Source organism: Eptatretus burgeri, chromosome 14 (assembly GCF_056783735.1).
Source record: "Eptatretus burgeri isolate ZD-2024b chromosome 14, Ebu_testis_v1, whole genome shotgun sequence".
NCBI classification, from domain to species: domain Eukaryota; kingdom Metazoa; phylum Chordata; class Myxini; order Myxiniformes; family Myxinidae; genus Eptatretus; species Eptatretus burgeri.
Genome location: NC_140974.1, coordinates 27,594,380 through 27,618,362, shown reverse-complemented (window position 1 = coordinate 27,618,362; position 23,983 = coordinate 27,594,380). Strand labels below are relative to the sequence as shown.

The following is a 23,983-nucleotide window of genomic DNA, read 5'->3' as shown; positions in this document are numbered from 1 at the left end:
AGGAGCCACAGTCCAGAGGGTCACCTTTCCCTTTGTACAGAGGGACGAGGGTACTCAGTTCCCAATCCACTGGAATGCGGCCTTCTTTCACCACCAGATTACAGATCTCTGCCATTCTCTTCACACCCCAACTTCCCGCTGCCTTCAACATATCTCCCACAACTCCCGTCGGCCCTCCTGCTTTTCTACTCTTCATTGCTCTTATAGCTTCCTCAACTTCCTTCTCAGTTATCTTCTCTGCTGGTCCTAAAACTGGGTTACTCTCGATGTTGCTATCCAATTCATTTTCTCCATTCAACAGCCTTTCCATATATCTCTTCCATCTCCCTTTAATTCCATTTGAGTCCACAACGATTTGTCCCACTTCATCCTTCAAGCAACTCACCCCCATCACATCAAACCTCTCTCTCGCTTTCTGCTTTGCAATCCTGAATACCGCTCTCTTACCCTCTTCCGAATACAAGCGTTCTCCGAACATTTTCCTGTCGGCCTCCTGTGCCTTTGCTACCTCATTCATTGCAGCCTTCTTGGCTACCTTATAACTTTCATGCGCTGCCTCTTCTACCACCGTACCCTTTGCCTTTTGCCATTTCTTGAACTTCTTCCTCTTCTCTTCAATCGTCTTTCCAACTTCATCACGCCACCACCATGTTTCCGAGTGCCTCGGTGGTCCTTTTGTCCATCCACATACCTCACCAACAGCTCCCAATAGACTATCTTTCATTGACATCCAACCACTTTCAAGCTCAACCACATCATACTCAGCCTCTCTCTTAATGATTCCTTCACTGTCGCCTCTTTCAACCTTCATCCTCGGTTGGGACTTCACCCGCTGAATTCTCCTTACACCTTTCACCCTTATATCGCAGACAACCAGGTGGTGCTGTGAAACAGTCTCCTCCCATGGGATCACCTTTGTGTCCCGGAGGTTTCCCCTATCTCGCCTATGCACAATTAGGTAGTCAATGGTTGTCATCGACCTACCTGACGTGTATGTAATAAGCTTATTATCTGCTTTCTGGAATTGAGTACGTATTACAAATCAACAAATCAACTCCATCAGAAAACTCCAAGATCCTTTTACCTTCTCCATTTCTCACACCATATCCATAACCCCATGGACTCCATCAAAACCATCTGTACTCCTTCTCACATGTCCATTCAAGTCTCCTCCTACCACAACAACTTCCTCATCTTTCACATTCTCCATCAACTTCTCTATCGCACACCAGAACATGTTCTTCTCTTCATCGCTTCGACCAACCTGCGGGGCATATCCTGAGATGACGTTCACTAAGAGCTTTCCGATCACAATTCTCACCATCATCATCCTTTCACTCACTCGAGTCACACTCACTACACTGTCGACAAACTCCTCAGAAAACATGACACCAACACCATGCATGCCTTCCGGGCACCCTTGCCACATAAACTTATACTTCTGTCCCTGCCTACTCTTCACCATTCTCGCACTACTTCCCTCCCATCGTGTCTCCTGCACACAACATATGTCCACTCTTCTTCTGACCAATGTTTCAACCACTTCTCCTGATCTCCCTGTCATTGTCCCTACATTCCATGTCCCAAACCTCAGAAACCGATCTCCACGTGAGGAATCAGACGATTGGCCGTCATAAATGGAAAAATTTCCCCCCTTGCTTTGATCAGGTTCCCCACCTTGAGTTTTAATGAGAGGGGGTGAGGACCCCCACGGGGTACTTCGGGCTGTACCCTGCCCATAAGTTGTACTCATCATGGTTTCCTTTTGAGGCAATGTTTTTATGGCTGGATGCCCTTCCTGACGCCAACCCTTTTAGTCGCCTCTTACGACACGCAGGGATACGGTGTACCTATTCTAACCGGGGCACACACTGGGCTCTCCACAACTCTGCAGTATTCCCAAGACACCCAGACTCTGAAATCCCCACTCAACCTGTTCACAAACTCCTCAGCTACCCTTTCATCCTTGAACTTTCCAACATCCAGCCTACGCTGGGATGGTACCATTCTCATCCATTTGAGTTGCAACTTCAGAGTTGCTACAACAAGCCTGTTGTCAGTATTGAGGATCTGAGCACTCCGGTAGACTCTGCAGTTCTGGCGTATCCTCCAGCAACCATCAAGAAGCACATCGTCATTCTCCTTTGCTACACCGCCAGCGTTGGAGTAACAAGTCCAGTGATGAGGCTGTAGGCACTGAAAACTTGAACCATCCACCGTAAGTCCATGACTTCTTGCAAAGTCAAAGAACTTGCTGTTATTCTGGTTCACAGTTCTAGTTCCATGGGGACCAAAACATGTCTCATCACCATCCATGTCAGTTCCAGTCAATGCATTGAAATCCCCCAAGACAAAGAAGAGTATCTCGCCTGGGGCAGAGATAAACTACACACTCAAGCATGGCATAAAATGCCTCCTTCACAGTGAGTTCACTCGCCTCAGTCGGAGCATATCCGGAGACCAGGGAAATGGCACCCAATGAGTGACAAATCTTCATTCTCATACGCTCGTGGACTGGTGTTACTTCAATTATCATGAGAGTCAGCTTATTGAACAAAGCTCCAGCAACTCTTTGGGCATGGTAACCATCAGAGCGACCAGACCACTAGTATGGGTAACCACCCGCTTTGATCTCACCACTATCCGGTCTCTGAACCTCAGAGTGCTGCAATACGGATGTTCAAAATCTGGAGCTCATGTGATAGTCGTGACAGGTGATCGTCCTTTCTTTGGGATAGGATATTTCAGCCACCCACCCAAAGGGACTGCCTCAGGTTAACCCATGGAGACCACCGTCTGGTGGACGACACCTCAGCACCACCCCGCCACACACCATCACAACTTGACCCAAGAAGTTTGCCCCGTGCTCTTCCGACTATCATCAAAGAATCAGGGTCCCAAAGGCTTTGCCCCAATCCCTTCACCTCGTGAGCTGCCCTGTGAAGGGCAGCTGCACAGTAGGTACTCCCACAGAGTGGGTTTTCAGTTTTCTTTGTTTTTTGTGGAATGAAGTGTTTTACAGTGGCCACAGTGCAAATCCTGCCATGAACATCATCGAAAAATGTAACCCAACTGCAGGAGGATCTCTTCAGACACAGTTGGGCACCAGATTATGGATGGCCGTTGGCTCACAAGGAGCTCCTCCGCTCTTTGACAGGTTTTGTTTTTAATCCTACTGGGTATCCATATCCAGACACCCTCCTCACCAGGAAACCTGGTGGTGGAGATGGTTTAGTCACTGATAACCCGACCATGAAACAGGTTGGTACAGGTTTACATGGTACCTGCGACAAGTCACAGATCTGATCTGGCCTGACCTGACAAGAGCACAACATAGCTTTAGCAAAGTAGCAGATAAATTTGGGAGATGATGCTTTTCCATAAGGCATTCAGCGTGTCATCTTTACCACACCAGTATGGGACAACATAGACTTTTGGAAGGAGACCATGTCAGGGAAGGGTACCACACATGTGTACTCGATTCAATTTATCGTGTAAAATTTATGACTGGTTTATTTTGGATGATGGTTGAAGTTGAAGGGAAAAGATCAGGTTGAAGGGAAAAGAAGAAGTCAGACTTTGTATGCACTGGATGGATGGGGGTTCTGAATGGGGGTAATGGCTGAAACTAAGCTGTCTCTGCCATAGCTTGGAAAAGCAGTGCAGAATAGGGATGTTTGGAAAAATCTGATCATGAATGTCATCAGAATTCAGCCTCAACTTGACAGAATTGGATAACTGGTTATAATCAATTTTTCTTCCGGTAGGTGAGCGGACCAGCGACTCTTAGCCGGTACACCGCTCATGTGTATCTCCAGTTTTCTCCAAATTTCCCTGAGGCGAGAATGAAATAATACCAGCATCTGTTATGAATGGGGTTATGCCATCAAATGTAGGTCCCATTGCAGAAATTTCCAAATCAATGAAATCTGCATCCAGATTGTTCATCGCGCCTGGACAGAAATGTCAAATTTAGTTGATTGGGTGGTCTGGACATGTATCTTATGTGCGAGATAAGGATTGGAGCATGGATTGGCCCAAGCAACTTGAATGCGTATGGGATGGAATTTTTTTTATCTCGGCATCTTTCTTGGCACTCAAAATTTCATTAAAAAAAACTGGGAATTTTTAAAAAACAAAACTGAGACACGGTTACTAAATTGGAAGGGACTACTTAGTCAAATTTCATATCGGGGGCGAACCCTTGTCATTAATAACCTTGTGGCGTCAATGCTTTGGCTTATTTTTATGGCACTACAGCCCCCAGATTTCATTCTTAAAAAACTATAAGCCATGTTTTATTGACTTCTTTTTGGGGGGGGGGGAGAATCATTGATTCTGGCACGGTGTGCTAAGCCTGCCTATTGCCGAAGGAGGACAGGGGCTGGTTGCCATTAACAGCAAAGTGATGGCTTTTTGCCTCCTTTCGTTGCGCAGGTTGTTGGACACGGATGTTTCTTGGAAATCCTTCTCTCACTGCCTGCTTCGACAGGCAGGGAAACTCGGCTATGATCAGGAACTCTTTCTCATTGACACCAAGAAAGTTGATATCACATCAGTGCCCCTGTTCTATAGAAGTATGCTGCAGGTGTGGCAGGCAGTCACCGTCCGCCGTGATGACAGTTGCTATTCTCTCAAAATGTTTTTACATGAGCCAATTTTTTTAAACCCTATTTTTAAAGGGGTTTGTGGTGATCGCAATTTTATGCAAAATTGTATTGATGCTGGATACACCAAAGTTAAACATTTTTGAACTTATTTTCCTTATACGTCGAAGCCAGCTGCCGAGGTCGCTGTGGCCACTGGAATTAGGTCCATTCGAGTCATAGGGAGAATTTTCTCTGTAATTCTACAGTTTTTCAAGCAGTCAGGGTTAAAATGAAGTCCACAGCCAGACTCCACACCTTCGCTCCAACACCCCCTTTCCAGCACTTTTACTTCACTTTCAAGGTTTTACCCCTTTTAACTCAATGGAAAAACGTACTCCGAAAAGCGGGAATATTGTGATTGTCTCCGCCATACGTCTGTATGTCCGTCTGTCTTACCCTGGAACTCCTCCTACACCGTTTGAAATAGGAACTTGAAACTTTGGGACATAGTAGATATATGTATGGGGAAGTGCACAACACTTTCGGATTTTTGATATGACCCCTAGGGGCTGGGCCAGAGGGGTTGGGGTCATCGGGGTCGATTTAAAAAAAAACCAAAATTGTCTTATAGCTTTTAAAATCAAACATATTGAGTTATACATTTAACAACATATTTTTTTAAACACATGATGAGGGGGTGCTCAGCGGATAGGGGGTCAAAATAGCTCCTCCGACACCGTTTGAGATAGGAACTTGAAACTTTGGGACATAGTAGATATATGTATGGGGAAGTGCACAACCCTGTCGGATTTTTGATATGACCCCTAGGGGCCGGGTCAGAGGGGGTGGGGTCATGGGAGCTGATTTTTTTTTAAGTGTATTTACCATTGTACATGGTAAATTCTTTAATAAATAACTTACTTGTGTGGCCCCATGAGTGACAAACAGTCACAGGTTTTACTGTATTTATCTAATTGATTATGAATAATTATAATTAATATTATACACAGTTCATTCCTATGATTAAATTTATGCACAGTTCTATATTGCTGGACAGTGTTAAATTAATGTTTCATGAAATGTTGACATGCTTGCAATGACTTCTGATTTAGTAAACATAGTAAGTCTTTGGTCATTACGCACATCAAATCGAAAAGAATAGTCAATCCATTTTGCAAGATAAAATTTCACCGAGCGTTAATGGGACAAAGCAGTGAGTGCGGGATTATGTGATGGTGTGCCATCGACAACGTAGTTCTAGTTTTTTGTGTGTTAAAGCCCTTGTTCCTGATAGACCTGCAGAACCACAAGCGCACTGGAAGTGGATGCTCCAGGTTACTCCTTCCACTGCAATCCAATGGCTTGTAATGTATAAGACGCCCATTGCCAAGCGCTCTGGAGACTTGCAGTAGTGGGTGGCGCACTACATTTTACCCTGTAATGTTTTGTCTCATCATATATGTTCCTGTAACACGGAATTGTGTCCTTTCTGTGGTGCTATTAAAAACATTTTTCACGTTTTTATTGAGTGCCTAAGGTTGTCCCCCTTTTTAATGATTTTATCACATGCAGGGCTCGGCCTTGTTTTTTTACACATTGTGTTTTTATCTTTGGTTTCAGTATCTCTTACCGATGCAAAACTGAGTGTCTTTGAGCAAATTATTTGTCTTCCGAGGCTAAACTTGCTATATACCTGTCAAGGAAGCATAGAATGCAAAATACCAACAATTCTGATGATGTAGTTCATCTTTTAAAGATTTTGTCACATCACGTTTGCACTTTGAATTTCAATTCAGTGATTTTTCGTTGTTTTTACAGAAGTGGTGTGTGAAGGAATCATGATGTAAACTTGCTGATGGTGTCCTTCGAGTTAATTTATGATTTTACCTTGTTTTTATGAACTACCTCTTTCCTCATCTTAACTTTTTGCAATGTTTGCCTTTGGTTTTTGATTTCCTTGTGCACAATAATTCCTCAAAATATAGAGGAACAAAATATCTCTCGCTCCCTCACTCCCTCGCTCCATCTCTCCATTTGTCCGTCTCTCACTCTCTCCGTCTCTCTCACTCTCTCCGTCTCTCTCACTCTCTCCGTCTCTCTCACTCTCTCCGTCTCTCTCACTCTCTCCGTGTCTCTCTCTCTCTCTCTCTCTCTCTCTCTCTCTCTCTCTCTCTCTCTCTCTCTCTCTCTCTCTCTCTCTCTCTCTCTCTCTCTCTCTCTCTCTCTCTCTCTCTCTCTCTCTCCCTCTCTCCCACGCCTCTCTCTCTCTCTCCCACGCCTCTCTCTCCCACGTCTCTCTCTCTCTCTCTCTCTCTCTCTCTCTCTCTCCCACGCCTCTCTCTCTCTCTCTCTCTCTCTCTCTCTCTCTCTCTCTCTCTCTCTCTCTCTCTCTCTCTCTCTCTCTCTCTCCCACGCCTCTCTCTCTCTCTCTCTCCCACGCCTCTCTCTCTCTCTCTCTCTCTCTCGCTCTCTCTCTCTCGCTCTCTCTCTCGCTCGCTCTCTCTCTCTCTCGCTCTCTCTCTCTCGCTCTCTCTCTCGCTTGCTCGCTCGCTCTCTGACGCTCTCTCTTTCTCGCTCTCTCTCTCTCTCGCTCGCTCTCTCGCGCTCTCTCTCTCTCGCTCTCTCTCGCTCGCTCTCTCTCGCGCTCTCTCTCTCTCCCACCCCTCTCTCTCTCTCTCTCTCCCACGCCTCTCTCTCTCTCTCCCACGCCTCTCTCTCTCTCTCCCACGCCTCTCTCTCTCTCTCCCACGCCTCTCTCTCTCTCTCCCACGCCTCTCTCTCTCTCTCTCTCCCACGCCTCTCTCTCTCTCTCTCTCCCACGCCTCTCTCTCTCTCCCACGCCCCTCTCTCTCTCTCTCTCTCTCTCTCTCTCTCTCTCTCTCTCTCTCCCACGCCTCTCTCTCTCTCTCTCTTTCTCTCTCTCTCTCTCTCTCTCTCTCTCTCTCTCTCTCTCTCTCTCTCTCTCTCTCTCTCTCTCTCTCTCTCGCCTCTCTCTCTCTCCCACCCCCTCTCTCTCTCTCTCTCCCACGCCTCTCTCTCTCTCTCCCACGCCTCTCTCTCTCTCTCCCACGCCTCTCTCTCTCTCTCCCACGCCTCTCTCTCTCTCCCACGCCTCTCTCTCTCTCTCCCACGCCTCTCTCTCTCTCCCACGCCCCTCTCTCTCTCTCTCTCTCTCTCTCTCTCTCTCTCTCTCTCTCTCTCTCTCTCTCTCTCTCTCTCTCTCTCTCTCTCCCACGCCTCTCTCTCTGTCTCTCCCACGCCTCTCTCTCTCTCTCTCTCTCTCCCACGCCTCTCTCTCTCTCTCCCACGCCTCTCTCTCTCTCTCTCCCACGCCTCTGTCTCTCTCCCACGCCTCTCTCTCTCTCTCTCTCTCTCTCTCTCTCTCTCTCTCTCTCTCTCTCTCTCTCTCTCTCTCTCTCTCTCTCCCTCTCTCCCTCTCCTTCTCCTCCTTCTCCTTCTCTCTCTCCTCCCCCCCTCTCTCATGAGATCTTTTATACCCTCTTTAACCCCACCCTACACCAAACCTTCCTTTCACATTTCCAGTTTTCCCTCCTGAAGGTTTCCTTCTGTATCCATCTTGTCCACCCTATGCATCCTATCCTGTCTCCCATTCCTCCCCACACCCATTGTTTGTCCAAGTGCCTCTATCTTGGCCTTCAACTCTGGTATTATTGTTTCCCCCCCTCTGTCTCTACTGTTCCGTTTGTCCTGTTGCAATCTCATTTGTTCAGTGTACTAGTACCATACTAGCTTTTCCATGAGTCTCAACTGTCGATACAAAAAAAATTTTCAAGTAAGGTGCGCACAGATAGCACAGATCTCACATGCCCACAAGTATATTCTGTTGACTTTCTCAATGCATGACCTGATAAGATCCGTTACAAATGTTCCGCAGAAGCAAATTTGAATGCAGGTCACCTTGATATGCAGTGTGCTTGGATGACGTCATGTGGTTGTCTTTGCAGAGGTTATGTCCTGTATCGAGTGTCTTCACATCAGCAAATGCATCTGCAAACTCTTGGGGATGTATTGTTCCCACTAATGGTGGCCTGTTGTTGCTCATGAATGGAGATGCTATTCTGTGCAGAATATGATTGCCAGCGTCTTGTACAGAGCACTTGAGAGGCTTGCACGCGATGCTCATGTTTCCATAATATATTAATCCTGAACCATCTCTGTGCTACTCTCATGTTTCATGTTTTACCTTTTATGCTCTAGAAAGCAGGAATAATATTGGATGCTTTTGCATGTTTGACTTATTGGGGCCAGAGAGGACACAAAGTTTAACGTTGAGCGAAGTTAGGGATTCCATTCTAAAAGCTAAACAATGTCCTACATTTCTGTTACCCTGGCCAAATTAATCATTTGTTGTGTTGAGCATGATGTTTTGCCAGTATGAAACCATTTCTAATGGCTCGTTGGTACTTGGTGGAAATGGCTTTGATTGTGTTGTGAAATGCAGGATTTGAAAGTGGAACTGGAATCTTATCATCTGTTGATATCTATCACAGACACTCCAGTTGGAAATGTGTCGTCTGTTTGTATTTATTTGGAGTTTCGGTGGGGGGGGGGGGGGGGTATGCAGGGGTATATTAGTATGTTTGAGACCACCTCCTCACATCTTGAAATGTTGATGAGGCTGACTAAAAAGACTGTCAATGCATGACCAACAAAGATTAAAAGCCAAGTTGGACAAATTAATCGCAAAGTGAAGTAATAAGTCATCGCTGCATTGGATAATCAAATTCTATCAAAACTTTCATTGTGATCGAAAAGTTTTACCCCATGGATCCCAGTGTGTTCTCTTTCTGAGTCACGTCTCTTTGGACCACAGATGGTGCTTTCAGGCCAATGCAGGCAAAGGCTGCGGTATTCTGAGGACAGAAGGTCGACACGAGTCCAAATGACATTTCCAATGGATGAGACACATCCAGCAGCACATCCAATCCGATCATGAGGAATAAAATTCACAATCCCTCGCATGTAATGGATTCACTTTTTGCATTTAGGGAAGAGTCTGTTGATAAGAAACGGAAGTTTTTTGACGGATTGCATTGGATGCTGGAAAATGGTTCTGCAACACGAGTTGCATTTGCTTCGTTTTCAGTAAGTTTGAGCTTGTGCAGAATCACCGTTCAGTTGCATCACGAAGACACAGACACCTCAGCATGGGACATGGCAACGAGTGCGGTTCCACCACTCGATGAATACTCGGAAAGTGTCCATGCAGTTTGAGCTGCTCGTTCTGAGGCTTTTGCCGTGCCGGCTGTTGATGCTGGCTGCAGACATCCGGCTTGTGGCACAAAGCAGGAGATGGTGGAGGTGGTTTGAACTGAGTGGGAACCGGGTGTGAAATCGAACTGTAATAGTGCGTGTGCAACCATGGAAACGGTGCTTGGTGCATGATGTATGATTTCGCGATTACCCCCACCATCATCCAATCCTCACTCCATTCCCACTTTACACCACACTCCCCCCCCTTCCGCACCCCACTCTCCTCACACCTCCCCCTCCCCCCCCCATTTCTTTCTCTACCACGCTTGCTGTGCCAAGCTTGAGCCCTCGTCATCTGTGCTGTTGCGCTTGTGGATCGCTCGTTAGGGTGTTCGACATGCTGCACACCACTCCCAAGACACGGGGCGAGGCGACTGGTGCTGCGGCTCCGTCTGCATTGCGGCTGTAACGGCGTAAGGGGTATGCAAGGCGCGTCCGTCAGCACACCGTCTCTCCCGAAGAACCCGTTTCGGTGCGACACACGGTTGCACAGCTGTGTCTCGGCACAGATTGTCAGCTCGTGTGTATCTTTGTGTGCATGTGCTTTGTCCAGGGCAGGGCGAGGTTGAAGGCAGTCGTTGGGTGGGGCAACGGATTGGTGTCGGAGGGGTATGGGGGTGGGTTCTGTTTGCAGAATGAGGGACAGGGATGTACATGGCTACTGTGTTGTCTATCTATTGAGCTTTACATGCTGAAGGTGTCCAGAATGCTTCTGTCAACTTGAGAGCTTTGTCGGTTGCTGTTAATGGTTATTGTTTTGGTTATCACTTCTCCATCTTTCAGAAAAATAAATGATTTTCCAAGGCATTTTGTTTTAATCTCAGTCGAGGGGCACACCAGTGCCCAAAGCAGCCAAGGATGAGACCTAAAATTGGAGCTCTGTTTGCTATGGCCTGCACGTTCCTCCCACGCCTTGATCCAAAAGGCAGCTTGCTTTGCACCATACGAGGGTGTTTTGCTTTTCTGATGGTTCCTAATGCATGAGGCATAGAGCAAAAAGGAATACAATTTATTATTTGCTGAGCATTTTGATCTGCCCTGCATCAAATACTCCTTAAGGATCCTGATTGTTATCCGAAGGAAGAAACTATCCAAGCAACGAGAAATTATTTATTTTATTTCTCTGTGTGGCAATCGCACAAAGAATTTTGCAATTGTTGTTTTTTTTTTTTTCTTCTGTCCAGTGGAAGATTAATTTCTTATGCAACCAGTATTTATTTGGTATTCCTTGAAATTGTTATAGGTACTGAGCTAAATGGGCTGAAATGTGTAGATTACTGTACAGCATTTCTTACCTCTTCTGTCAAGCTTGAGGTGCATGGAGTGTGCTTGCATGTGTGTGTACTACTTATCATCAGTTTGTTGGGGTGTCGGCCTATAAGAATACACCTCCATCTTGACTATCATATTGTCGTTTTTATTTCTTTTTTCAATATTGAAGACTAAGGGATACTGGGGAGGTACAAAGGCATCCAACTTATAAGTCCTGTTCATGAAGTTGCGGGAGAAGATTGTGGATGGGAAGAAAAGGAAATGGGTCAAGCGAGAGATAGTTGAAGAACAACAGGGGTTTCAAAAGGGTGGGAGTGCCGGAAGCAGAAGGGAGGTTGGTGAAATGTATGTATGAGGGAATGAAGGTAAGTGTTTTGGTTGGTTATGGGTTGTGTCAGAAGAGTTCAGCGTGAACATCAGATTGAGGCAATTAATTTCACTCGGTCCACTACTGTATATTGAGGATGTATCTGGTGAGTGGGAGGGTCAGCAAAGGTGGCATTCTGAGAAAGGTAATGTATGCAGATGATCTAGTTATTGTTGTGGAGAGCGGGCAAGAAATGCAGGAGACGGGGGCAAATGAAAGGTGCGCTCGAGAGACATGGATTGAGGATGAGCCTGGAGAAGACTGGTAAAGTGGGTCAGACAGGAGAGAAAGGATCTCAACATCAGTTTGGAGGGAAAGAAGATCTGGCAGGAAGGACTTGAGTATCTAGGTGGAACGGTGACCGAATATGGCTGTTCAGAGGCAGAGTTTCAGAAGAGGCTACAGGTAGGTCGGTCGGTGAGTTTGCACAGATGAAACTGGAGGGCTTAATGGTGGACAAGAAAATACAAAGAGAATTTAAAGGGAAAATTTTGTTGTTGTACATGATCGAGGCTCGTGGAAGAGCTCGAGCTGAATGAAAGGGAACAAAATGGAAAGGGGGAAATGCCGACAGCAGAATAGGAGTGAGAGTGAAATCAAGGGGAGGGAGAGGACACACAGGGGTGAACAAGCTTCACACAAGCTACACACAAACTGAATGAAACACAACAAGAAGAGAAAGTGTGAAGCGAGAATGAAACAGAAAAGGAACAAACCAACTAACAAACAAAAAGAGGTGAAAGGGGGGGGGGGTCACAGTAACCTGGAAAAGGGTATTGCTTGGGAACGGGGTTGTTTGGGGTCGAATAAATCATGAGGATGGATGGGGGATGACCTGAGGTAATGGTGAACAGATGCCTTGAAACCCTGGAGGGACTGAACAGACTGGGGAAGTTGGTTCCACAGGTGAGAGAAAAGAGGAATAAATCACAAGAAGAGGGTTAATGGCAGACCATGTATGCCCTGCAAAAACCTGTGAAAACCAAGAGAGGGCCAAGGGTGCCAGACCAAAAAGGTGATAGAATACAGAGGGCACCAAATATGTCTGTGATGTGAGAGTAACAGCCTTAGACACTCAGCTTTGTCCTGGGAGATCACATTGATTTTGAGAGCCTTGCTTTCCACACCATCAAGAAGGGCAAGGTGTGAGGGAGAGGCGCCAGCCCAAATGGGAGAGCAGTACTCCATCAAGCTGTGATTTGAAGGCCTTGTAGGTTGGCAAAAGTTCAGATTGGCCAAGGAAAGACCTTCTACAACTCAGGATGCCCAGTCAGTGGCTGGCTTTGGAGGCCATCTTGGAAATATGGTTTGCTCCGGAATGATCATGGCTAATGGTGAGTCCCAAAAGTTTGAGTGATTTAACCTCTTCAAATGGTTTGTTTAGTAAGTGGATGTGAGAGTTGGCCAGACAGCCCTTTCAGAAAGACAGTAAGTGTGTGAGATTCTCTGAGGTTGAAAGACATATTCCGAAGTGTTAGGCCAGCTCCTGATTCTAGGAAGGTCTGCAGAAAGGGAAGAGGCTACTGCCTGGCCCCCTGAAGGATGAGAAGTAATATGGCTGAGGGTGGAATCATCAGCAGATAGGTAGTACCTTTCAGGGAATCGGAAAGATCATTCGTGAAGATGAGGAACAGCACCCTGCCCAAGGCTGTGCCTTGGGGCACTCCAGCCTTAACAGGGAGAGATGATGAGAGGATAACGTTAAAAGCATGCATCATGCTGATTACGAGAGTGGACGAAGTTAGTGAGGCATGTGTTGAGTTGGCATTGGATGCCATAAGCAGAGTTTTGGAGCTCACGGTGGGATGCCAGACTGTATCAAATTATTGAGATATGTCCAGAGATATGGCCCTGGTCTCTTGTCTGAGATTGAGAGCTTCCATTCATCATTGGGAGAGTAGAAGCAGTCTAAGGTAGAATGACCAGGTATGAAACTGAAGTGACGATTGAAGTTCGGGCCGTTGGGGGGAAAAGGAAAGATTTCATATCAACTGCAATGATGCATTCCATGACCTTACTTAGAATTGGAAGCTAGCCAATAGGCCTAGGATCTGGTTTTACACGATGTTTGTACATTGCAGTGATGCTGGCTAACTTCCAGGAAGACAGAAACCGACACAGAATGATCAAGTGAAAAGAGCAAAAAAGAGGATAAGCAACAGCAGCAGAGCATCCTCTTTTTATGATAGGTACATGGATGCCATCTGGGCCTGTCACAGAATCCTTGGTGAGGTTTGCCTGAAACCTCTCCATCCTCTTTACTTGGAAAGACAGTATCCAGGAGCAGTGGGTATGAGAGGGTAGGGTAGGTGTAGGGAGTGAGAAGCTGGGGACACAATATTTTGAAACAAACACAGGATTGAGGCTTTCGGCCTTCTCATGAGCAGCATCAACTGTGGTGCCATATGAAGTGAGTGAATGAGGGAGGGGGATCGTACACCATCTAGACATACGTGATAAGATGTCACCAGGTTTTTGAAGGAGACAGATTTGAGAGTTTAGCCTTGAGGTTGGTCAGATGTCGTTTTCTTGCTTTCCTGCGAGTGGACGCACACTTTTTCTGTGCTTTGTGGAATGATCTGAGGTCACCTTCAGTCAGATTTGCCTTCCGAGATGATAAAGCAAGTTGTTTGCCTCACAACAGGATTCTGTGTTCCAAATGCCATATGATAGGTATGATAACTGCAGATGAGAGGATAGGTATGATAACTGCAGATAAGATGGTACAAATCTGTGCATAAGCGAAAGAAACCTTGTGTGGAAGTATCCCAAAGCAGTATTAATATCAGGAGAGGTGGAAATGAAGGACCAGTCTTGACATGAGAGGGCAGCTTGTCCATCCCTGCTTGAATCTGCGATGCTGGGGCAGCTCTCCAACAACAGCCAGAGAGATGTTGACTTTCACGTGCACATGATCAGATGAACCTTTTGGAACAGAAGAGGAACAGGAGACAGAAGGAAAATTCATCATTAACAAGTCCAGAATTTCTGGGATATTGTACAACACCGGCCTCCTCTTACAGTATGGAGACTGTGACACTGACAGAAGCAACTCGAGGGGGAGCACTCGGTAGAGTGCAAAACCTCTGCCGCCAATACTGCTGGGTCACTTAAGTGAACCTGATATCCTATTCATTGTAGGTCAAAACGGATCAGACTCTACTGAACCACGATTGAATAAACTAAGCTAGATCGACTCGCATGTAGAAATGCCCAAAAAATAATATCGAAATTTTTTTGAAAAAAAAGTTGCAAAATTTGTTGTTTTTTTTTCTCTAACAAATTTTGTTTGGGGGGGGTTGTAAATCACTTAAAACATGTAGAAATGCAAAAAAAAATTCAAATCTTTTTCAAATAAAATCGAAATTTTTTTGAAAAAAAGTTGCAAATTTTTTTTTTCTCTAACATTTTTTTTTTTTGGTTGGAAATCACTTAAAACATGTAGAAATGCAAAAACAAAAATTCATTTTTTTTTCAAAATGGCCACCATAGCGGCCATATTGGACTTTGGACCAAGTCCAAAATCTAATGGCATGATCCTTGGACCATACCTAATCCCCCCACCAAGTTTCGTCGAAATCCGTCCAGGAGTTTTTCCATAATACTGTTCACAAACAAACAAACAAACAAACAGACGGGTGAAAACAGTAACCTCCGTCCATCTTCGATGGCGGAGGTTAACTCGAGGGGGAGCACTCAGTAGAGTGCAAAACCTCCTCCGCCAATACCGCTTGGTCACTCAAGTGAACCTGATATCCTATTCATTCAATTCGACGTCAACAGTGCTCATAGAGTTATAGTTTGCAACTTTCCCTTTTACTTTTAACTTTTACATACTCAATTCATTCGTCATAACTAGATTCCTTGAGACAGAAATTGATTTTACGTGGGTATATCCACCTGAAGTTCCAAAATCAGCCGCAATTATAATTTTGGCATGTTTTTGTTGGAAATCACTTATAACATGTAGAAATGCAAAAAAAAAATCGAAATTTTGTTGAAAAAAAAGTTGCAAAAAAATTTTTTTTCAAACAATTTTTGGGGGGGGTTGGAAATCACTTAAAACATGTAGAAATGCAAAAAAAAAAATTCAAATATTTTTTCAAAATGGCCGCCATAGCGGCCATATTGGATTTTGGACCATGTCCAAAATCTAATGGCATGATCCTTGGACCATACCTAATCCCCCCACCAAGTTTCGTCGAAATCCGTCGAGGAGTTTTTCCGTAATACTGTTCACAAACAAACAAACAAACAGAACGGGGTGAAAACAGTAACCTCCGATCTTCGATGGCGGAGGTTAATAACAGAGACTGCAGGTGTCAAAAACAAGACTACTTATTTGATACAAATTGGAAACCAGGTCTTTATCTCCATCTCCATCTCCATCTATCGTGTGAATCCCCCTCCTCCACCCGATCTACTTTCTCAACAATTCTCTTCAAAAGTTGTCCTTTGGGTCTCAAGGAGCTGTCACATCTTGACGATTTAGCCAGCAATGGCAACGCATAAAAATGTATGTCAAATGTTGGCGTACGCTGAAATTTTGATGTTTTTTTATCTTGCCAAAACGAAGTTTTTGCAAGATATGTTAGTCAGCTTGTATTTTTTTTTGTTTTTTTTGTTTTGTTTTGTTTGTTTGTCTGTAATCACGTATAAAAAATTCTGCAGAGCACAGTTATCATCGGAAATTTTTGTAACTTCGCATATCAGAGGCCTATAGAGGTCCCTTTCAGTGCACAAAATTTTGAAGGTCAAGGTCACTTTGTCGCAAATCAGGGGAGTCGACGAAACCCTTATTTTTTGAGTAATTTTGATCGGATCGTCTTCATACTTCATGGGAATATAGTTCATGGTCTGGCGCTCAGCTGATTAATTTTTGGTGGCGATTGGCCTTGACCTTCATGGTTAGCGCCTGAGGTCAAACATATTTGACCCCAAGGTCAAATTTTCAAGTTTTAGGAACCATATCGTGTAGTACCTCAAATTGAACACCTCGATGAGTGCTTTCTAGATATGTCAAGCTTGAGACAGTATGACGTCATTTGGTGACGTTATGAGGCAAAAGCATATTTTTCATGGTTACTCTGTAGAACGATTCTCATCGGAATCTCTCGTAGGCAGATATTCCTCAAGGAGTCGCTCCTGGTGGATAGCAGCTCTGTTCACCTCAGTGTGACCTTAAATAAGTCACACGTGGTCACCTTTTGCCAAGATACGGGTCACCCTGCGGGTGACATTGGTTTATTTTAGGTTTTGGTCGTATTCATAACGTGTTGGTCGTATGCATAACATATTAGTAACGGGCTCAGAACGTTTCATTGTCTTATAGATAACTTGTACCAACGAATGCTTAGCCTGTTGTCGGCGTTCACAACCTATGCGCAACGATAGTTTAACTTGGGCATAGCGCGCTGCACGTATCGCCGACGAACTCGTGGCGTAGCCTGTTAAAAACCTGCCGCACGCCGATTTAAATCATAACCGCCTGAAAATTGAAAGTGTCAACCACGCAGTCACACCTTGCCGATTTAGCCAGCGTATGCCGACCTATGAAAAATTTGCCGAACCAAGCTGGCACACGTCGAATACGGGATGGGTAAGTTGTGTATACGTTAAGAGCACGCTGAAAAACGATGAAGTACGCTGTCATATTTCGTGGTACGTCTCGTACGTTGTGAAATTTCAAGCATGCTGAAAATTTTACGACGTACTCGCCGTATGGCTCACACGTTCCGCTATGCTGGGAATAAGTTGTTGGCACGATATGCGATCGTTCACACACGTTGACACAAGTTCCTTGTAATTTACTCATAAGTCAAAACACTTCGAGGTAATGTTTAGCATACCCGAAACTTATTTTCTCCGTCAAGGCACATTTTCTTTTTTTTCTCCTTGGCTCCGTGAAGGCACGTGACGAAATATCTGAAGTTGTTGTTGTTGTTGTTGTTGTTGTGTTTTTTATTTTTTTTTTAGTCTATCGCGAATTTTAAAACGTATTCGGACATTTGCTTTTAAGTTTCGAAGTCGATGTGACAATATCCTCGAACAGAAAATATTCACAGAGGAGGAACTAAGAATATAATAGGACATGAGCAAACTGAAGAGGATACCGGACGTGACGAAACGGCACGTGACGAAATATCGGAAGTTATTGTTGTTTTTTGTTGTTTTTAAACGCTGCCAATACGCCATTATACGGAAGCTGTAAATTAGAAACACGTTCAGTAAGTTCTGTGGTCGTCCGGAAGACGTCAATCAAATACGTCTACATACATCAATATGCGTTGGAGGTACGTTACACATAGGTTCAAAGCACGTTACTCATAGGTTATAAATAAGTTTTGGGTACGCTAAGCATTACCTCGACGTGTTTCGACTTAACTCGACGTGTTTCGACTCGACGTGTTTCGAAAAAACATCAAAATTTCATCGTACGCCAACGTTTTACATACATTTTTATACGTTGCCATTGCTGGCTAAATCGCAAGGTTGTGGGAGAGTGGAGAGCATTGGCTCAGGATAATGGGCAAGAGTATTGTACAAAAGGTGGGGCAGTACCAGCTTGGTAGAATTTGGCTTCACACCATACAAATGTTTATGAGGAAGAAGAAAATTTCCTTGGTTCATCATTTCAATTCCATCAAAATCTGACGTTTGTGATACCCCACGATCTCCAAAGGATGAGGATATTATTTTGGGTTCCTACAGTGTCATGGTTATGATGTATGTAGGACTTGCAGAACGGCTTTCGAGTTATGCGCACTCACATATGAGCTGCCTTGCCAATGTTAGAATCCTGACCAAGCTATAAAATGGCATTCTGGTGTTTCACAGGTGGGCTGAGGCATCAATGTATGTGCCATCCTTCAGGTAATCATTAAGCCGGGTGTCCTGTCTGCAAACGCTGCTTGGTTGAGTCCTTCACGAAGTCGGCGAGTTATCGCCAGGACCCCTGAACTAATTAACAAAACCTGCTCTAACCTACAGGGGGCACTGAAGCAGTTTCACCATCACTCCCCTGCAAGGTCTTGTTCTAAGCATCAGCCACGTTGTACACACGAATGATGACGACGTCCGTGGTTATGTCGACGCAGGAAGTTGTGTTTAAATGAATCGCATGCTTTCAATGACCAACGTTTTATCCTTGCTGACGACTGATCCTGTGTTCTGTTTGCAGTTGAATGGCACAGAAGCAGATTTTGAATACGAAGAGATCACTCTTGAAAGGGTAAGTGAACATTGAGGGCCTCTGTTGCTCACCATGTGTGGTTTTGGTTGCACTGCTTTCATAGATGCAGTAACATTTGGTATGTTAAAGCTTTTAATGCTTTTGGATTTAATTTTATTTTCTTTTTTATTTGTTTTTTTGGAAGGTTTTTTTTGAGGTCATGGTGGGAATAGGAGTGCAGAGGATGAGGGAAGTGCTGAATTGTTCTCCTAATTTTGATGCCACCGTTGCCTTGAATGCGATGTTGCAGAACATTGGATGTGTTCCCCATTGATGTCACATCTCTCATCGTTACATCATTTGCAAAACAACACGACTATTTTAATTTATAGAGTGGCCATATTGACTTTCGGGGGTAAGCCATCAATCATTCCATGCACTTGTCCCTCCTCCATTGTCCATTACCAATGGTCTCATTTTAGGGTACAAGAAAACTTGTGTGCACTTTGATGCACGTAATAGTTGAAATCTCCTGATATTGACATGGTAAACAGGAGAATGTTTATAATAAGCAGTTGTTGATATAATCCATAGCGATTAAGGATGGAGCAGCATCAACTATTTATAGTGGGCGTGTGTTCCGTTGCTGTTGTGCATTCCTGTGTGTGTACCTATACATCAGGGGTGCATTGCTGCCGGTGCGCACCGGAGTGCCGCGATGGCACCTCAATCCATCCGGGGTGGAGCTTAGCTCCAACATTTCAAAAATAAATAAATAAATCAACACACGTTCACAAATGGATTAGTTCTTGTGGTTTTTGTCTCGAGAGTTATATTATAACAATACAGGTTATTGGTAACATATACCCATATTATGAATTGCCAAACATAGCAAGGTCCACAAGCGAGACAAACTTTACAGTCATTTTATATCCCGATTTAGTGAATTATCTTGTGTTTACAAAAAGTGTTTCCACTGTGGGAGATGTGAAGGCATAGAAAAGTTTGAATGCCTACAACTAGTTGAAGTCTGGGTGGATTAGTGATGTGGCTGTTCCTGTGAAGAATGGCTATCATGTTGCACTAGCAAAGGTAGGCCTATAATACGTCCATGACATGGATGATGGGCTCATGTTGGCAAAGTAGATATGCATGACATTATACATGTTAACGCCATGCCTATCTGCTCTGCCACCCCCTTCAATACTCCCAGATGTTTACCCAGCCCCAAAGCCTTTTCTTCATTTGTCAACACCAAGAAAGAACCAACTCATGTTAAAGACCATTCCAAGGAAAGGAAGAAATCACCAGGCGCGGGGGCGGGGGGGGGGGGTGTAATGGTTAGGGCATCCGCTCGGAGTCCGAGAGGTCGGTGGTTCAAACCATGACCGAGTCACACCAAAGACGAAAATTGCATGTGCTGCTTACTGGCTTGATGCTCATTGTATAGAAGGATAGAGCACAGACAAACAACCATAGGTTGGAAATAATAGCTCTGACTTTGATTGGCCTAATTGCTTGCTCCTGCGTCGAATGTTCCTTGCTCAAACGTGGTTGCAAGGCTTGTACGTCTTTCTCTGTGACAGGGAAATTCAGGCCTTGGGTTCAGTATCGCGGGTGGGACTGATAACCCACACATTGGGGACGATCCGAGTATCTTCATCACAAAGATTATTCCTGGTGGTGCTGCAGCACAAGACAGCCGTCTGAGGTATGGCAGCACCCGATGCACCATAACATTTGCATTCAGTTATGATTATCACAGTTCAAAACTTGCAATGGTTTTACATTCCCCAGAAACTACCTCCTCCCCCACCCCATCCCTGCCCCTCCCTTCCTTTACTTCTCTTTGCAAATGACACACTTCTCTTTAGGGGTAGGCTACAGTTCCTTTACTTCTCTTTGCAAATGACACACTTCTCTTTAGGGGTAGGCTACAGTTCCTTTACTTCTCTTTGCAAATGACACACTTCTCTTTAGGGGTAGGCTACAGTTCCTTTACTTCTCTTTGCAAATGACACACTTCTCTTTAGGGGTAGACTATGGTTCCATTACCTCCCCCCTCCTCACCTGCACCTCCCTTCCTTTGCTTCTCTTTGCAAATTACACACTTCTCTTTTGGGTAGGCCACAGTTCCTTTCCAAAAAAAAAAAAAAACCTGCTCTGGGTGTTTAAGTGAAAAATACTTTTCCACATTGCATCGTTGGATGCTACACATGTTGATGGATATCGGAGTCACAATATCACATTAATGTTTGTTAAAATGCACTTTGGCTGTCACGCCTTACTGGAATATGAGTTTTCAGTTTGACAGACAGCGAAGCCCTGCTGATAAAGATGCTGTTCAAGTTTCCTCTTAAGGCCCTGTCACACCTTGACGATTTAGCCAGCGTATGCCGACGTATGAAAAATTTGCCGAATACGCTGGCACACGTCAAATACATTATGGGGAAGTTTTGTATACGTTAAGAGCACGCTGGCATACGTCGTAGTACGCTGGCATACGTCGTAGTACGCCGAGCTGTTAGACAAATTTTCCATGCTTGAAATTTTTTGATGTATGCCAGCGTATGACTCACGCTCCGCATACGCTGGCCATAAGTTGTAAGCACGTTACGCGATCGTTGACACACGTCGACACACGTTACTTGTAAGTTACTCAGAAGTCGAAACACGTCGAGGTAATGTTTAGCATACCCGAAACTTATTTCTAACCTATGAGTAACGTGTTGTAGGCACGTTACGCGATCGTTGACACACGTCGACACACGTTACTTGTAAGTTACTCATAAGTCGAAACACGTCGAGGTAATGGTTAGCGTCAGTGTTCCAGACTCCCTGTTTTTTTTTTTTTTTGTTTGTTTGTTTGTTTTTCTTCGGTATGACGGTGATGTTGACACTTCAATTTCTAGTGCGGTTATAATATAATATAATTAGTAGGCTGCCGCTCAACGATTTAAATCATAACCACACTAGAAATCGAAGTGTCAACATCACCGTCATACTGAGGAGAAAAAAAAAAACCAGGGAGTCTGGAACACTGATGCTGACCATTACCTCGACGTGTTTCGACTTATGAGTAACTTACAAGTAACGTGTGTCGACGTGTGTCAACGATCGCGTAACGTGCCTACAACTTATGGCCAGCATATGCGGAACGTGTGTCATACTCTGGCATACGTCCACAAATTTTCAACATGCTGAAAATTTGTCGACATACTCGGCATACTAGAACGTATGCCAGCGTGCTTCAGCATGCTATTAACGTATACAAAACTTACCCATAACGTATTCGACATGTGCCAGTGTATTCGGCAAATTTTTCATACTTTGTCATACGCTGGCTAAAACGTCAAGGTGTGACAGCGGCTTGACACTTCGATGTCTGGTGCAGTTATGATTTGAATCGTCGAGCCCCAGCCTATTAATAGCCGATGCCACGTGATCGTCGGCGATACGCTGCCGCGCGCTCTGCATAAGTTAGACATCGTTGGGCATAGGTTGTGAACGCCAACAAAACGCTCAGCATTCGTTGATATAAGTTATCTATATGTTATTGAAACGTTCTGTGTACGTTACTAATACGTTATGCATACGTCCAACTCATTATGAATACATCCAAAACTGGAAAAAAAAACATCAATAGTTCAGCGTACGCCAGCGTTTTACATACATTTTGATACCTTGCCATACGCTGGCGAAAACGTCAAGGTGAGACAGGGCCTTTACACGAGGAAAGTTTTTATTGATTTTACGATTTTACAGGACATTTTTCAAATTACTTTTAAAATCCTCTTGCCAAAATGTACCAACATTTTCCACTGTTTGTCACCTTCCAGGAAATGCTTTATTCAGCACAAAACTGTCGTGTTGTCTCCCTCATTGTGAAAGGACATTTTAATGGACAAAATCAATAATTGTCATCACAACAAAGGAAAAATCCGATGTAAAGAAAACACTAAGAAAGTATAATAACTCGTACAACCATCAAGGGCTTGCAGGGTGGCCTCGAGGTACTCACACACGCCTCGAAGCATTTATCCTGGGTTTAATCCTGACCCGGATATAAACTACCATCCTGGTGTTTCGCAGGCAGGGTGATTCATCAGTGTGTTCCATCCTTCAAATGGACGTTAAATTGGGCATCCAGTCTGCCACTATTACTTGGTAGGCATTAAAGATCCCAAGCTGTCCTTCATGAAGAGTAGTCGAGTATTCGCCGGCACCACAAACAAATTACAAATTCCTGCACCAACTACTGCTATCGGAAGACAATGCCAAACCACATAAGGATACACAAGGAAATCAGATGCAGGTGGAGGCCATTTCACCCATCATGCCTGCACCATATCAACACCACACTAATTTTTCAACACAAAATCAAAAGAAGAAAATGCAAGATGGGTTGTTTTTTTATTTTAATTGCATGTTTTTTTGTAGTTTTTGTCTTCTCCCGCTCACCCCCCCTCCCCCTCCCCCAGGAGGTGGACATGAGCTTGGGTAAAAACACATCAACCACACAACACCCCTTGATGAGACCCCCACCAACAGCACTCCATACACATGCACACGATCTTCCAGAAATGCTCAAGCTACTGAAAAGTCCTGTCAACATCCCTACACCCCTCCATCTCCATAACTTCCAGGAACCTATCTAATTCTAATTTAAACTTATCTCCTGTTTCTGCTGCCACCACCTTTCCAGGGAGGCCATTCCATGCATTAACCACTCTTTCAGTAAAAGTCCTCTGCCTTGCTACCGTCTTAACTCTTCTCTTCATTACTCTCAGGCTATGGCCCCTGGTCCTATCACTGTCTACTCTCCTGTATAATTCACCTGCACTTACTTTAGCGACACCTTTCATTATCTTAAGCATCTCTGTCATATTACCTCGTAACCGCCTCCTTTCTAGTGAATAAAGCCCTGTCTCCTTCAGTTGCTCCTCATAGCTAAGTCTAGCTAGGCCCGGAATCAATTGAGTAGCCCTGCGCTGAACTCTCTCTATGGCATCTATGTCCTTCCTAAGTTGTGGTGATCAAAACTGCACACAATATTCTAAATGTGGCCCTCACTAAATTCCTGTACAATGTTACCACCTCTTGATTTTAATTGATCCCCCTCCGAATACAACCTAAAACTATATTTGCTCAAACTATAGCTGCCTGTTTACCTCCCATATCTATTACCACCCCCAGATCCTTCTCCTGTGTAACACACTCCAAAATTACCCCTTGCATCCTGTAATCTCTATTTTCATTCTTCTCTCCCATCCCCAACACCTTGCACTTGCTCAGGTTAAATTCCATCTG

At 44.5% G+C, this 23,983-nt stretch overlaps 1 protein-coding gene across 23 annotated transcripts in view; it reads left to right on the top strand.

Moving 5' to 3' along the window:
- LOC147012859 (disks large homolog 1-like) overlaps nucleotides 1-23,983 on the top strand; it is a 295,559-nt gene that overhangs the window by 151,257 nt on the left and 120,319 nt on the right. For 22 of the 23 annotated variants that reach the window (XR_015051089.1, XR_015051087.1, XR_015051088.1 and 19 more), the window contains 2 exons: nucleotides 18,683-18,733; nucleotides 20,260-20,384. Coding sequence is in view for 19 of the 23 variants with exons in the window: in XM_085854172.1 (XP_085710298.1) it covers nucleotides 18,683-18,733; nucleotides 20,260-20,384 (176 nt within the window). In the remaining 4 variants the exon portion in view is untranslated. Of the gene's footprint in view, nucleotides 1-10,136; nucleotides 10,284-18,682; nucleotides 18,734-20,259; nucleotides 20,385-23,983 lie in introns of those variants that run through there. The other variant, XM_085854171.1, reaches the window with a different exon arrangement.